The sequence below is a fragment of the Monodon monoceros genome, unplaced genomic scaffold (genome assembly GCF_005190385.1).
Source record: "Monodon monoceros isolate NGI ecotype Baffin Bay Population unplaced genomic scaffold, NGI_Narwhal_1 Super_Scaffold_12, whole genome shotgun sequence".
Lineage (NCBI taxonomy): Eukaryota > Metazoa > Chordata > Mammalia > Artiodactyla > Monodontidae > Monodon > Monodon monoceros.
The window spans coordinates 136,098,881-136,112,289 of record NW_021703768.1 but is presented as its reverse complement, the minus strand read 5'-3'; the positions used below and the strand labels follow the sequence as shown (position 1 = coordinate 136,112,289).

Here is a 13,409-nt window from a genome sequence, read left to right as displayed (position 1 = left end):
CTGAGACTGGCCCACTGCATGTTTCTGTAGAGATGCGAAGAATGGTTTTTGTGCTTTTAATAGTAAAATGTGTAAAAACGATTTGCCTCTCAGCAGGAACAGTTGTTCAGTTTTGCTTCTTGGCCCACAAAGCCTAAAATATTTACTATCTGGCCCTTTACAGAAAAAGTTTGCTAAACTCTAGTCTGATGGATAAGGCATCATAGTCTGGAAAAGCCAGCCTCGTGAGGAAGACCTCACTGTTGAGAGCTGTGCCGTCCAACATGGTTGCCACCTGTTATATGTGGCTATTTAAAGTTAAACTTAAAATTAAATAGAAATTCACCAGCCACATTTCAGTAGTCACAGGGGGCTAATGGTTTTCAAATTGGACAGTAAAGCTATAGGACATTTCTATCACAGGAAAATCTGTTTGACGGTGCTGGTATAAAAGGTGGCATGTGTGTGTATGTATTTCCATGCCCTAACCTCCAGTTCCCTGAATCAACTGATTCATTGACTGGGAACCCAAAGTGACTCAATGTACCTCAACCTAAAAAATGAGTCAATCCCACGTTCCTCTATTTAGAAACATCACTGAACATTGTCTCTGTCCTTGGACACCACTGACAATCTCTGATGATTTAGCTGTCCAGCATTCCAGTTGTCTTGATACGTACGGTCAGTATACGTTATACTGAGTGAGGGGAGGTTTGCTGGCCGTGGAAACAGAAAGATCTTAGTTCCAGGGCTTCCGGGTCCCTTCACTACCTGGATTACCCTTGCCGAGCCCCTGTGTTGCTCTAATTCTCCATCTGCTTCTCAGTGAAGCCCACTGTAACACCTAAGAAGGCCTTTTTGGCAAACTGTAAAGCACTGCCCAAGACTCACATACCATTGTATTCCCAATACCTAACATTGTACCTAAAAAAAAGACACAATAAATATTTGGTAAATGATAAAGAAAGAGTAGGGCTTCTTGTCCAAAGAAGAAAAGATCTCTCAGGCTGAAGTCCTGTAGCAATGACTCTTCCTATAGGACTATTCAGAGCAACATGAAAAGGATTCACTTGTGCATAAAATAGGGACGATCTAGTGCCACTTGTATAAAACTTCTCATTGTCACGTAGCAGTTGGACCAGGATCTCATGACCTCTCTCCCTTCAGGTGATGGAGCAAATGACGTAAGCATGATTCAAGCTGCTGATATTGGGATTGGAATATCTGGACAGGAAGGCATGCAGGTACCATTTGCTTCAACTCTACTTGTTACTTTCTTACTCTCCTTTATCCTTATTAGTGAGTTAAGCAATTCCCCACAGTGTTGGAGGTATTTATACTGAAGAGCTTTGCAGAATTACCATCTGAAAGACAGATATCCTTGCCTATACATAACCTCCATCACCACATCCCTACTGCCCAGTCCTTCAGAATAAAGAGAGTGATCAAAGATGCTTGGCTTCTCATAGACAGCTGGCGATACCCATATTCTAAAGCCAACTAGTACCCAACCATTCAGGGAAAACAAAGCCTTCCCGATTCCATGCTTCCTCCCTGTAACCTCCACCCACATCCAAGTTGGCAGTGCCCTCCGTGAGCAGTGACAGCTGTAAGGACATCGGAAAATATTTTTCAATTGCCGTTTGAGTCGTGATGGCTAGATGGACCTGTAAGTTGCTTGGTATACCTTAAAAGTGTACCAAAATTACTCAAATTCAGCTTGGAACAAACCTACTAACTTGAGCTGCTAATGTTTCCCATTAAGACAGACCCCACCTTGGGGTTCTGAATCATTAACAAGTGTATTCCCACCACCAGTGCAGACACTAGGTGGTGCCTAAATTCGTTGGTGGGGAGGAGCGAACACCGTCACCTTTTGAGTGTCTATCGTAGGCCAGCGCTCTATCCGCACTTCTCGCTTATTAGCCCAGCTAATTCCAGCAGCCGCCACCCTGTGTGTGAGGGATTGTTATTCCGCTTTCTCAGATGAGGAGACTGAGGCTGGGAGCGGCTAAACGCCCTGACCAAGACTCGGACCAGGATTTATAACCAGGCACGTCCAAACCTCATACTCTAAAAAATTACTATGAACTGGGCCTTGTTTCTGAGTCATCCCAAGGGCAAAAGACACATTTCAGCTCCATGGAAAGGAAGAGCTATCCATCCATCAGCTCCACATGAGACTGGAGCAAATGGCCTGCCTTGGTGGGTGGCCAAGGGTGTTGAGAGGTTTGAGGATCACTTGCATGGAAGCCCCTACTCTCTGGTCAACCATCACATCCCTAGATGGTGCCCAACACACACTGGTTCACAATAAATGCTTATTGGATAAGTGGAAGGAGGTGAAGGGCCAGACCAGACCACTGGTCCCTTCTGACCTGCCCTCCTTGGATTCTAGTGGGATTTGCATTTCCCAGAGGAGAGGGTGGGGTGTCAGAGTCCATAAAGCCACCCAAGGGTGCTACACGTGACAAAGGGTCTTTTAGACCCTACCGCCTGTGGACCCAGAACAGAGCAGCACCCTCAGGGGAGCCTCTTTGGTGCACTGGCAGCAGTGAATGGAAGCTGATGTGTCTGCTCTGCCCTCTCAGGCCGTCATGTCCAGCGACTTTGCCATCTCCCACTTCAGACACCTCAAGAAGCTGCTGCTTGTGCACGGACACTGGTGTTACTCACGCCTGGCCAGGATGGTGGCGTACTACTTCTACAAGAACGTGGTGAGTAGCCCTGCGGTAACCTCCCACCCGAGCCTTGGGAGTCCTGGCCAGGGGACAGCCAGCTCTCCCCGCTGAAATAGACAAAGCATCTCTATGTAAGGAAATAAGTCAGGCTAACCTGGATGTTGAATCCTGAAACTGTCCCTTACTAGCTCAGTGACCTTGGGCAAGATAATTCAGTTCTCTGAGCCTCAATTTCGTCTTTGATAAAATGGGGCTAGTACTATTTGGTGAGGTTATCGTCAACATTGGCAATACTGTCTGGCACGCACCTGGCACATAGGAGGCAGCGTGAGCACTCTGGAGTCAGATCAGATTTGGTTCAAACTGAGGCTCCTGTATTTGGTAATGGCTTCACACCTTAGTTTCCTCATCTCTAAAACGGGGATGGTAATAGTACCTTTCTCGCACACTTGCCATGGGGATGAACTGACAGCTTGTATGGAGAGTGATCAGCGCTTAGTGATCACCCTATAAAGTTAGCCATTCTTCTTTTTATCATTGTTGCTGCTGTGGTAACTCTTAGAGGGCCTCCATAAATGAGATTTCTTTTCTGACTGCAAGGAAGAAGGATTTGAAGAACAACTCGCCTAACTTGTAGCTTAGGTTTCCTCCCCAGATAGTCACCCGGATAGGCAAGAGCAGAACCCTGACCCTCAGGAGACCGAGGGGGAAGGTTTCCACACAAGACCCTGTGTATCACTTCAACATCGCCGGCATTCCCAACAAGGGCTTCTAAATAAGATATACATTAGCAAAAATGTTTAGAGCAGGGTGATCATCTGGGTTTTAGTCTTGCGTGACTCTAGTATGCTTTGTAAACTTGAAAGAGTTACTTCAACTCTCTGAGCCTTGGTTTCCTCATCCATAATATGGGGAGAATAGGACTCTCTCTGTCCCTAGAAGTATTATCGAGAGGTTTTAGCATCAGAGCTCTGGATGGCACGGAGCACTATACAATCATTTGAAGGTATGATTGTTTCTCTGAAAGATATGTGTGTTTTTTGTCTTGTTGATAAGGGCCCAAAGCAGGCACACACCAACTGAGGTATTAAAACTGTCAGAGGCTCTTGTTTGCAAAGCCCTCGATTAACAATGGGCATAGGAAGAAGTCAGAGCACTGCTGTACTAAGGGAGAGAACAGGGCCTGCGCTTTTCATTATCTAGCCTGAGGACCTTTGAATAATCCCCAAGAGACTCCAAATAGAATCCAATTCCTTTTTGCATAAGGAAAAAGGGAGGATTAAGACCAGAGTGATGGAAGCGAAACACAGTAGCCAAGTAGCAGCTACGAAATGGCATATATTTTTTCCTCTCACTCCATTCTCCCAGGCCTGCTTTCAGGAAAGTCACAGTTACCCTGACTCGGGAATAGGCATTTCTGTGCAAAGTTCAATGTATATGTAAATAAGCAGCATGACAAAAAATAATGTAAATTCCATACACTGGATGGTACTATTATTTCAGCAAGCCCATGCAAACAAGTCTCTATTTGACCAGAAAGACTGTGTAGTTAGAATTCAAAATGCCCCCGTTTAATGTTTTTTCCTTGCCTCCAAGAGAATCGTTTTTTTGAATAAGCACAGCCTCTTCTCTGCATTAAATTTGTGGAATAGAAAAGGAAACGTTTCCAGCCAGCCATGCTTTCAGAGCTTAAATGATATGTATTTCCAGCTCAATACCGGGATCGAAATGGCGATACTGATGCCCTATTATCTCCCCTTTGCAATTAGAGGGTGGAGAACTATAACTTCCATGTCCGAAACCAATTTCCGAGGGGATTAAAACCCTGCCTGCTCTGAAATGTGAACAGTGAGTTAATTACTGCACTGTGGCTTCTTGGGAGGAAAAACAGGCGCCCAGTCTCAGCGATGCCATCACGGGGTTCAATACGGTCTCCCCGGGGTGCAGAGATTCCAGCCAGGCAGAGCAAGTGGAAACGCACAAGGTCCTAACACGACCTGTGGAAGGAAACACATTTTCACGTTAAAACTCCAGGATGCATGTGAGGACAACAGAACCACCAAGATGTACTTAGTTTGTTCAAATAATTATTGAACATCTGCTGTGTCGGGAACATTATCAGGCACTGGGTATAGAGCAGAGATCTAGACACACGTGGTCCCCACTCTCATGAGGCTTACGGTCTAAATCGGGGCTCTGCAAACTTCTTCTGCAAAGGGCCTGCTCATAAATATTGTCTTGGAGGTCAGGAACCTTGTATTCTTTTTTTTTTTTTAAGGATTAATACAGTTTCAATTTTTAATTGGATTATTCCTTTTTTAACTTAATTTTTGTTTTATATAAGAGTATACTTGATTTATAGTGTTGCATTAGTTTCAGGGGTATAGCAAAGTGATTCAGTTATATATATACGTATACCCATTCCTTTTCAGATTCTTTTCCCATATATGCTATTAGTAATAATAACAGTAATCATGTTATTACTGATTGTTGAGTAGAGTTCCCTGTGCTATACAGTAGGTTCTTGTTGATTATATATTTTATATTACCTATTTTATATAGTGTGTATATGTTAATCCCAAACTCCTAATTTATCCCTCCCCCAACCTTTCCCCTTTGGTAACCATAAGTTTGTTTACAAAGTCCGTGAGTCTGTTTCTATTTTGTAAGTTCATTTATATCATTTTTTAGTTCCACATAAGTGATATCATATGATCTTTGTCTTTCTCTGACTTTTCTCACTCAGTATGACAATCTCTAGGTCCACGTTGCTACAAATGGCATTATATCGTTCTTTCTTATGGCTGAGTAATATTCCATTGTATACATGTACCACATCTTCTTCTTCATCCATTCTTCTGTCAGTGAACACTTGGGTTGCTTCCATGTCTTGGCTGTTGTAAATAGTGCCGCAGTGAACACCGGGGTGCGTGTATCCTTTCAAATTATGGTTTTCTCCAGATATATGCCCAGGAGTGGGATTGCTGGATCACATGGTAGCTGTTTTTAGTTTTTTAAGAAACCTCCATAGTGGCTATATCAATTTACATTCCCACCAACAGTGCAAGAGGGTTCCCTTTTATCCACACCCTCTCCAGCATTTGTTGTTTGTAGGTATTTTGATGATGGCCATCCTGACCAGTGTGAGGTGATACCTCATTGTAGTTTTGATTTGCATTCCTCTTACAGTTAGTGATGTTGAGCATCTTTTCATGTGCTTTTTGGCCATCCATATGTCTTCTTTGGAGAAATGTCTATTTAGATCTGCCAATTTTTTGACTGGTTGGTTTGTTTGTTTTATATTGAGCTGCATGAGCTATTTGTATATTTTGGAGATTAATCTCCTGTAGGTCGCTTTGTTTGTAAATATTTCCTCCCAGTATGTAGGTTGCCTTTTCATTTTGTTTATGGTTTCCTTTAGGTCCCATTTGTTTGTTTTTGCTTTTATTTCTATTGCCTTGGGAGACTGACCTAAGAAAACATTGGTACGATATATGTCAGAGAACGTTTTGCCTATGTTCTCTTCTAGGAGTTTTATGCTGTCGTGTCTTATATTTAAGTCTTTAAACCATTTTGAGTTTATTTTTGTGTATGGCGTTAAAGAATGTCCTAGTTTCATTTTTTTACATGTAGCTGTCCAGTTTTCCCAGCACCACTTATTGAAGAGACTGTCTTTTCTCCACTGTATGCTCTTGCCTCTTTTGTCATAGATTAACTGACCATAGGTGTGTGGGTCTATTTCTGGGCTTTCTAGCCTATTCCTTTGATCTATATTTCTATTTTTGTGCCAGTACCATAGTATTTTGGCAACTGTAGCTTTGTAGCATAGTCTGAAGTCAGAGAGCCTGATTCCTCCAGCTCTTTCTTTTTCAAATAGCTTTGGCTATATGGGGTCTTCTGTGTTTCCATGCAAATTATAAAATTTTGTGGTCTAGTTCTGTGAAAAATGCCATTGGTAATTTGATAGGGATTGCATTGAATCTGTAGATTGCCTTGGGTAGTACAGTCATTTGACAATATTGATTCTTCCAATCCAAGAACATGGTATATCGCTCCATCTGTTGGTATCATCTTTAATTACTTTCATCAGCATCTTATAGTTTTCAGAGTACAGGTCTCTTTCCTCCTTAGGTAGGTTTATTCCTAGGTATTTTATTCTTTTTGATGCGATGGTAAGTGGGATTGTTTCCTTAATTTCTTTCTGATCTCTTGTTGTTAGTGTACAGAAATACAAGTGATTTCTGTGCGTTAATTTTGTAACCTGCAACTTTATCACTGATGAGCTCTAGTAGTTTTCTGGTGGCATCTTTAGGATGGTCTATATATAGTATCATGTCATCTGCAAACAGTGACAGTTTTACATTTCTTTTCCAATTTGGATTCCTATTATTCTTTTCCTTCTCTGATTGCCATGGCTAGGACTTCCAAGACTATGTTGAATAAAAGTGGCAAGACTGGACATCCTTGTCTTGTTGCTGACCTTAGAGGAAATGCTTTCAGCTTTTCACCAATGAGAACGTTGTTTGCTGTGGGTTTGTCATATATGGCCTTTATTAGGTTGAGGTAGGTGCCCTCTATGCCCACTTTCTGGAGAGTTTTTGTCATAAGTGGGTGTTGAATTTTGTCAGAAGCTTTTTCTGCATCTATTGAGATAATCATATGGTTTTTATCCTTCAATTTGTCGATGTAGTGTATCACAATGATTTGTGGATATTGAAAAATCCTTGCATCCCTGGGATAAACCCCACTTGATAAGGGTGCACAATCCTTTTAGTGTATCGTTGGATTTGGTTTGCTAGTGTTTTGTTGAGGATCTTTGCATCTATGTTCATCAATGATATTGGCCTGTAATTTTTTTCATGTGTGGTAACTTTGTCTGGTTTTGGTATCAGGGTGATGGTGGCCTCACAGAATGAGTTTGGGAGTGTTCCTTCCTTGCAATGTTTTGAAATAGTTTCAGAAGGATAGGTGTTAATTCTTCTCTAAATGTTTGAACGAATTCGATTGTGAAGCCATCTGGTCCTGGACTTTGGTTTGTTGGAAATTTTTAATCACAGTTTCGATTTCAGTACTTGTGATTGTTCTGTTCATATTTTCTATTTCTTCCTGGTCGGGTCTTGGAAGGTTATACCTTTCTGAGAATTTGTCCATTTTATTGGTGTATAGTGATCTCATACAATCCTTTGTATTTCTGTGGTGTCCATTGTAACTTCTCCTTTTCCATTTCTAATTTTATTGATACGAGCCCTCTCCCTTTTCTTCTTGATGAGTCTCACTAAAGGTTTATCAATTTTATCTTTCAAAGAGCCAGCTTTTAGTTTCTTTTCTATTGTTTTCTTCATCTCTTTCATTTGTTTCTGCTCTGATGTTTAAGATTTCTTTCCTTCTACTAACTTTGGGTTTTGTTTGTCATTCTCTAGTTGTTTTGGGTGTAAGGTTAGGTGTTTATTTGTGATGGTTCTTGTTTCCTGAGGTAAGATTGTATTTCTATAGACTTTCCTCTTAGAACTGCTCTTCCTGCGTCCCATAGGTTTTGGATGATCATGTTTTCATTGTCTTTTGTCTCTAGGTATTTTTTTATTTCCTCTTTGATTTCTTCAGTGATCCATTGGTTGTTTAGTAGTATATTGTTTGTTTAGCCAGAACATCTAGGTCTGGACTCCAGCTTTGTTACTTACTAGTCTGTAACCCCAGCCCCATGATTTGACCTCTCTGAGGCTCGGTTTTCTCAATTGTAAAATGAGGATAGTAGTGATATCCTCATAAGGCTGGTAGATGGACTGAGTGAGTCAGAACAGAGTTTGGCACATAAGATGCGCTTTAGGAGTCTCGGTTGCTGTTGTGTTTGCTGCCGTTGCTATTCTTGGCCTCGTCTGTAGATGGTGTCACTTCCCGCCCTGGCGTCCTAAGGTTCTACAACCTCAAGTCGCAGTTTCAGCCCCAACTGGCAGAGGGACTTTGGTGTAGTCACTTACCCCATTTGAGCCACTCAAGCTGCCTGTGCGTACACGGAGATAAGAGTTATTGTCTTACCCAGCTAGCTGGGGAGGAAGAAGCAAGGCAAGGTGCTCAAAGGGCTTAAAAAAAAAAAAAACAAGCAGTCAGTCAAAGCCTCATGCAGTTGCTGAACCCTAGTATCAAGGAGACTTTAGCACTTTGGTTCTTCTTAAACCAATCCTGTCAAGTGCACAAGTGGGTGATGTTGATCTGGGGACTCAGTGTCTGCCCATAGTATATTTCAAACCTACCTACAGCACAGGAAACAGACCAAGCCCTCTCCTTCCCAAATCTCCTCCTCTGAGAAAGAACTTCACCAAAACTCATAGGAGAAAAGCCCTCACAGCATCACAGGACTGGAGTGGGAGCGGGATGACCTGAAGCCCCAGAGCGGCAATGGAGGGGAGTCCGGCCCTCAGACAGAGAGATGCAAGGTCCATCCAGGGTGTCTCAGAGCACCGGGGTCTCCTTCAGAGCCAGGAAACCTCCCATTAGTCACCTTGGCAGAAAAGCCAAAGGATGGAGTTCCTCAGCTGGAAGAATCTTGGTTAGCATTGTTATTATATAATCCAAAAACGGGACTAAGAGTTCTTGCGGGTGGTTGAGGAGGAAGCTTTGAAAACTCAGTGGCTGGTTGTGCCATTTCCTGGCTGTGAACACAGGCAAGGAGTAACTGAGTATCTCAGAGCCTCAGATTCCTTGTCTGTAGATAATGTTAAATAATATTAACATTATTATCAAGTTATAATATTTAATAATACATAAATATAGTAGTATGATATTATTAGCAATGACATTAATCTTGCTAGGTTGATGGGACAAATTATGTATACTGCACATCTACTAATGTGGTATATACTAATATAGTATGTCACACACCTGTCACAAATAGAAGCTCAAATAACAATCGTGGTGTTAATATTACTAGTAGTATTACAGTAGTAAACAGAGAGGCTCTTAAAAATAACACTGGCCCAGCAATCAGGGAATGAGAATTCTAGCTTGAACACAAACCCACTGAAAGCTTCCTTACAACATCCTTCACGCCTCTGTGCCCCAGCCACGTAGGGCTGAGAAGTTCTAGTTCTAATGCCAGGACCGGCTGCTTCTGTGACCTTGGTCAAGTCACCAAACCACATCACAATACGTTAGATAGTAATAGTGAGTGACCCAGCCCTTCTCAGGTGAGGAGGTCTTGGGTAGAAAGATCTTTCGGAAGCATAAAGCAACTTAGGCACAAGGTTTTCTTCTTCACCTTTGGAGCTGTGTGACCATGAGGCAAGTGTTGTGAGGTCAACCTCCTCACGAAGTCATCCTCCCGCCAGCCTTCCTGCCCGCGGTCAAGTCTTTCTAGCATCCCTTCCTCTTACCACACTGCTAATCACAACTACTGCCTTTTGGTATCACATGTCATGGTCTAGGTACTACTAATCGTATCCGAAAGATGGCAAGATGACGTTCAGAAAGGCTAAGCAATTTGACTGAGTTCACACCCAACTGGGGTGTGACTCAAGCTAGTACATGACCCAACTGGGGATTCAAAACCAGTCCTCTCTGCCTCCAAAACCCTATGCTCTTGACAACCTATACTTAACAAATCGGTGGAATTCCTTTCAGGTCCTAAAGAAGGTTAGTAGTAGTAGTAGAAGTGGTGATGGTAGAACCTAAGGGATGAAAATTACCTGCAGTCCTTATACAACCTTGCCTGTCACAAACAAGGAAACTGAAGCTCCAAGTCTGAGTAGGGACTTGTCAGAGCTCCTAAGTAGCATCTGGTGACCCGGCTGCCCGCGGGTCCTCACTCACAAGGCCGCACCCTCTGCCTGCAGGGCTACGTCAACCTGCTCTTCTGGTACCAGTTCTTCTGTGGTTTCTCTGGCTCCACCATGATCGATTACTGGCAGTTGATCTTCTTCAATCTCTTCTTCACCTCCTTGCCTCCTCTTGTCTTCGGAGTCCTCGATAAAGACGTCTCTATGGAAACACTCCTGGCGTTGCCTGAGCTGTACAAGAGTGGTCAGAACTCTGAGGTAAGGGGCTCGGGCAGGCGGGGAGGTGACCTCCAGCTCCTCCCTTCCCTTGAGGTGTCAGAGGATGAGTGCTGGGCTGGCGGTCCTGTGTTCTGGTCACCACTCTGCCACTTACCTCCCACGTGACCCGTAAACATTGCTCCCTGCTTCTGGCCTATTTCTCATTTGCTGTTGAAGGTGATGGACCAGACCAGTGGGTATTTTTCTTTTCAGTTATTTCTTAATTACATCACACGTTAATACGGGACTGCCCTAGTTAAAGGGGAAGAGGGCTTACAGAAAGATCCCATCACCCTTATCTGGCCCTTGTCTGTAGGCTTTCAACAGAATGCCCAAGGCTTGGTTTGGGAACCCCTGGACTAAAACCACAGAACAAAAACAGTCCCTTACAAGGCACAGAGGCCACACTGATGCCCTCAATGATCTGGAGAAGTCACACAGCAGGCAGCCCGACTAGCACAGACACGGGTCAGGAGCTTGGATGCAGGAGGCAGAGAGGGGACCTGACTGCCTCGAAGGGGGAGCTCTGGGAAAAGGGATGTCGATATGCACAAGGGTACCTTTGCACCTGGGGAAAAGGAGGGCAAAGCCAGATGTGGTGCTTGAGAGCTGGTGATATTTTGGGGACAGCCAGTGAAGAACCAAGCCCCATCCTCAACCAGAGAGAGGTGGAGAGCAACACAGCAACCCCAGCACTTCAGGCAAGGGAGAGGTGGCGATGGCACACATACATCCTGGGCCCTTCTAACTGTCCCCTTCCCAGAGGCGAGCTAGCTGCATAATGTCTCCCTTGAGTAACTAACATTAAAAGAAGTTAATGTGGCAAAAACATACAATGTGAACAGTTTCACTTTTCCCAGGGAAGGCAAGAGGAGTGAAGCACAAAATGAGAAAGGTTGTCTCTGAAGCCACTGAGATCTTGGGAACCTGTGACCCTGGGCTGTGATTGAGGGTTCTCTTTCAGATGCTATTCAGAAACCTCAGAATCTCTAAACTTACCAAGTTTGTATTAGCACTAACAATGTGCTAATGCATGATAATCATTCATTATCATTTGGTAATTATTTGGTAGCTGAGCCTTTACTAGCTACCAAAGCACAAGTGCATTTAGACCTCTTGAAACCCAAGGAGATAGTTGGTGGTGTTTTTCTCTACTTTCTAAGGAAGAAGAAACAATGCTCAAAGAAGTTCAGTGACTTTCACTAAGGTCACACAGTGCTGGAACTGGACCTGAGGTCTGTCACCCCCAGGCCCATGCTCTTAATCGTTCCATTCTATTGCCTCTAAGATAAGAAGCATTGTAAGTGCCGTGTTGTCTAGTCCAGCCATGCACAAGAAAGTTGCTTACAAAGGACAGAGGCTTGCTTTGATGGTGGTTACTGTCGATGTGTTATTTCCTGCCAGTGCTATAACCTGCTGACTTTCTGGATTTCCATGGCGGATGCGTTCTACCAGAGCCTCGTCTGTTTCTTTATCCCCTACCTGGTAAGTTGTATGGTCCCATTCTAACCGTACAAATAGCAGGGTAGAACTGGTTCTAACCGTACAAATAGCAGGGTAGAACTGGTCCTGTTTATATGAAATCCCAGACTAATAGTTTCCTAATATTCAGAGCAGGGGCTCCAAAGAGGAGGCCTGCAGACTCCACCCTACCCTGGTATTCAGAAAGTCAGAATATTTTACCAAAACGTCTTCATTTCTGCCAGCTTCTGAAACACTGAAAGCTATTATTACACTGGGTCATTTTTCCCTCGTGGCGAGAATCCAGAGTTGACTCACTGCCCTGCTTCGGTGGGGGACATGTGCTCCAGTTTGCCACAGTCCCCACCATGCCCTTTTGTGTCATGCCTGGCCTTCTTCACTCATTTACCGCTTCTTACTTGAGCACTGAAGGTATTTGAATTTGCAACCCTTGGTTTATATTTAGATTTGACCTTCCAAGGTCAAGGCAGGAAGTTCTGATAATAAGGGATACTACATTCTATGAGATAAAAACAAGAATGCAGGTAGTAAGGGATTCCAGCCCCATCTCAGTTTGGTTCCCCAGTTTAAAGAGTGAGAATTTATATAGCGTAGGATATCTGTATTCATCCTAGACAGGGAACTCGGGTGTGGGGTAATTGCTCCCAGGAAGCCAGTGGTGTCTAGTCTCTGGCTCGTGTTCATTTGCAAATAGCAACACGATGAGTGTTGAGGTGGGCATTTTGTGCTTTCTTTGAATTTCCTGGTTTACAATACCCTCCCTGGTCAGGCCTCTGCTTGCCTTTCCTGCTTCACCTTTTGCCCTTACTGTGTGCTCAACAGACCTACCATCTAGGACGATTTGGACTTTTCACCCTCAGTTGTGGCCTTTGCCTTTCCTCTCTCTTTTCAAGAGACTAACTAACTCCTCTTATTATAGTCTCAGCTGATTCCTCTTCTCTACTCCCAGCGTTCCTTGTACTTGCTGCCATTATAGCATTTATACCCTAAAATTGTACCACATTTGCCCTGCCTAGTCGGTCTCTAAACTCCTTGAAAGTGGACACAGCAGTGTCTTTAGCAGTTGGCATTGTGCCTGGTAGGTACTCAGTAAATTCTTCCTTGACTCCTTCTGCAGTGTTCTGGAATACTCATCATGGCTTCCTTTGCAAATGCTTTTTCAAGAGTTTAGTCCTGTCAACTCACTCCTCCTCTTGTCTGTCCCTTGGGTCAGCTCCACGTGATGGCAGCTGGATGCCTT

General features: G+C 43.6%; 1 protein-coding gene across 1 annotated transcript in view; it reads left to right on the top strand.

Moving 5' to 3' along the window:
• The window catches only part of ATP10B (ATPase phospholipid transporting 10B (putative)), a 223,478-nt gene that overhangs the window by 193,771 nt on the left and 16,298 nt on the right, over positions 1-13,409 (top strand). Inside the window, exons 17-20 of the mRNA XM_029216255.1 lie at positions 1,147-1,223; positions 2,571-2,696; positions 10,487-10,687; positions 12,092-12,172. Of these exons, the coding sequence (XP_029072088.1) occupies positions 1,147-1,223; positions 2,571-2,696; positions 10,487-10,687; positions 12,092-12,172 (485 nt within the window). The remainder of the gene's footprint in view (positions 1-1,146; positions 1,224-2,570; positions 2,697-10,486; positions 10,688-12,091; positions 12,173-13,409) is intronic.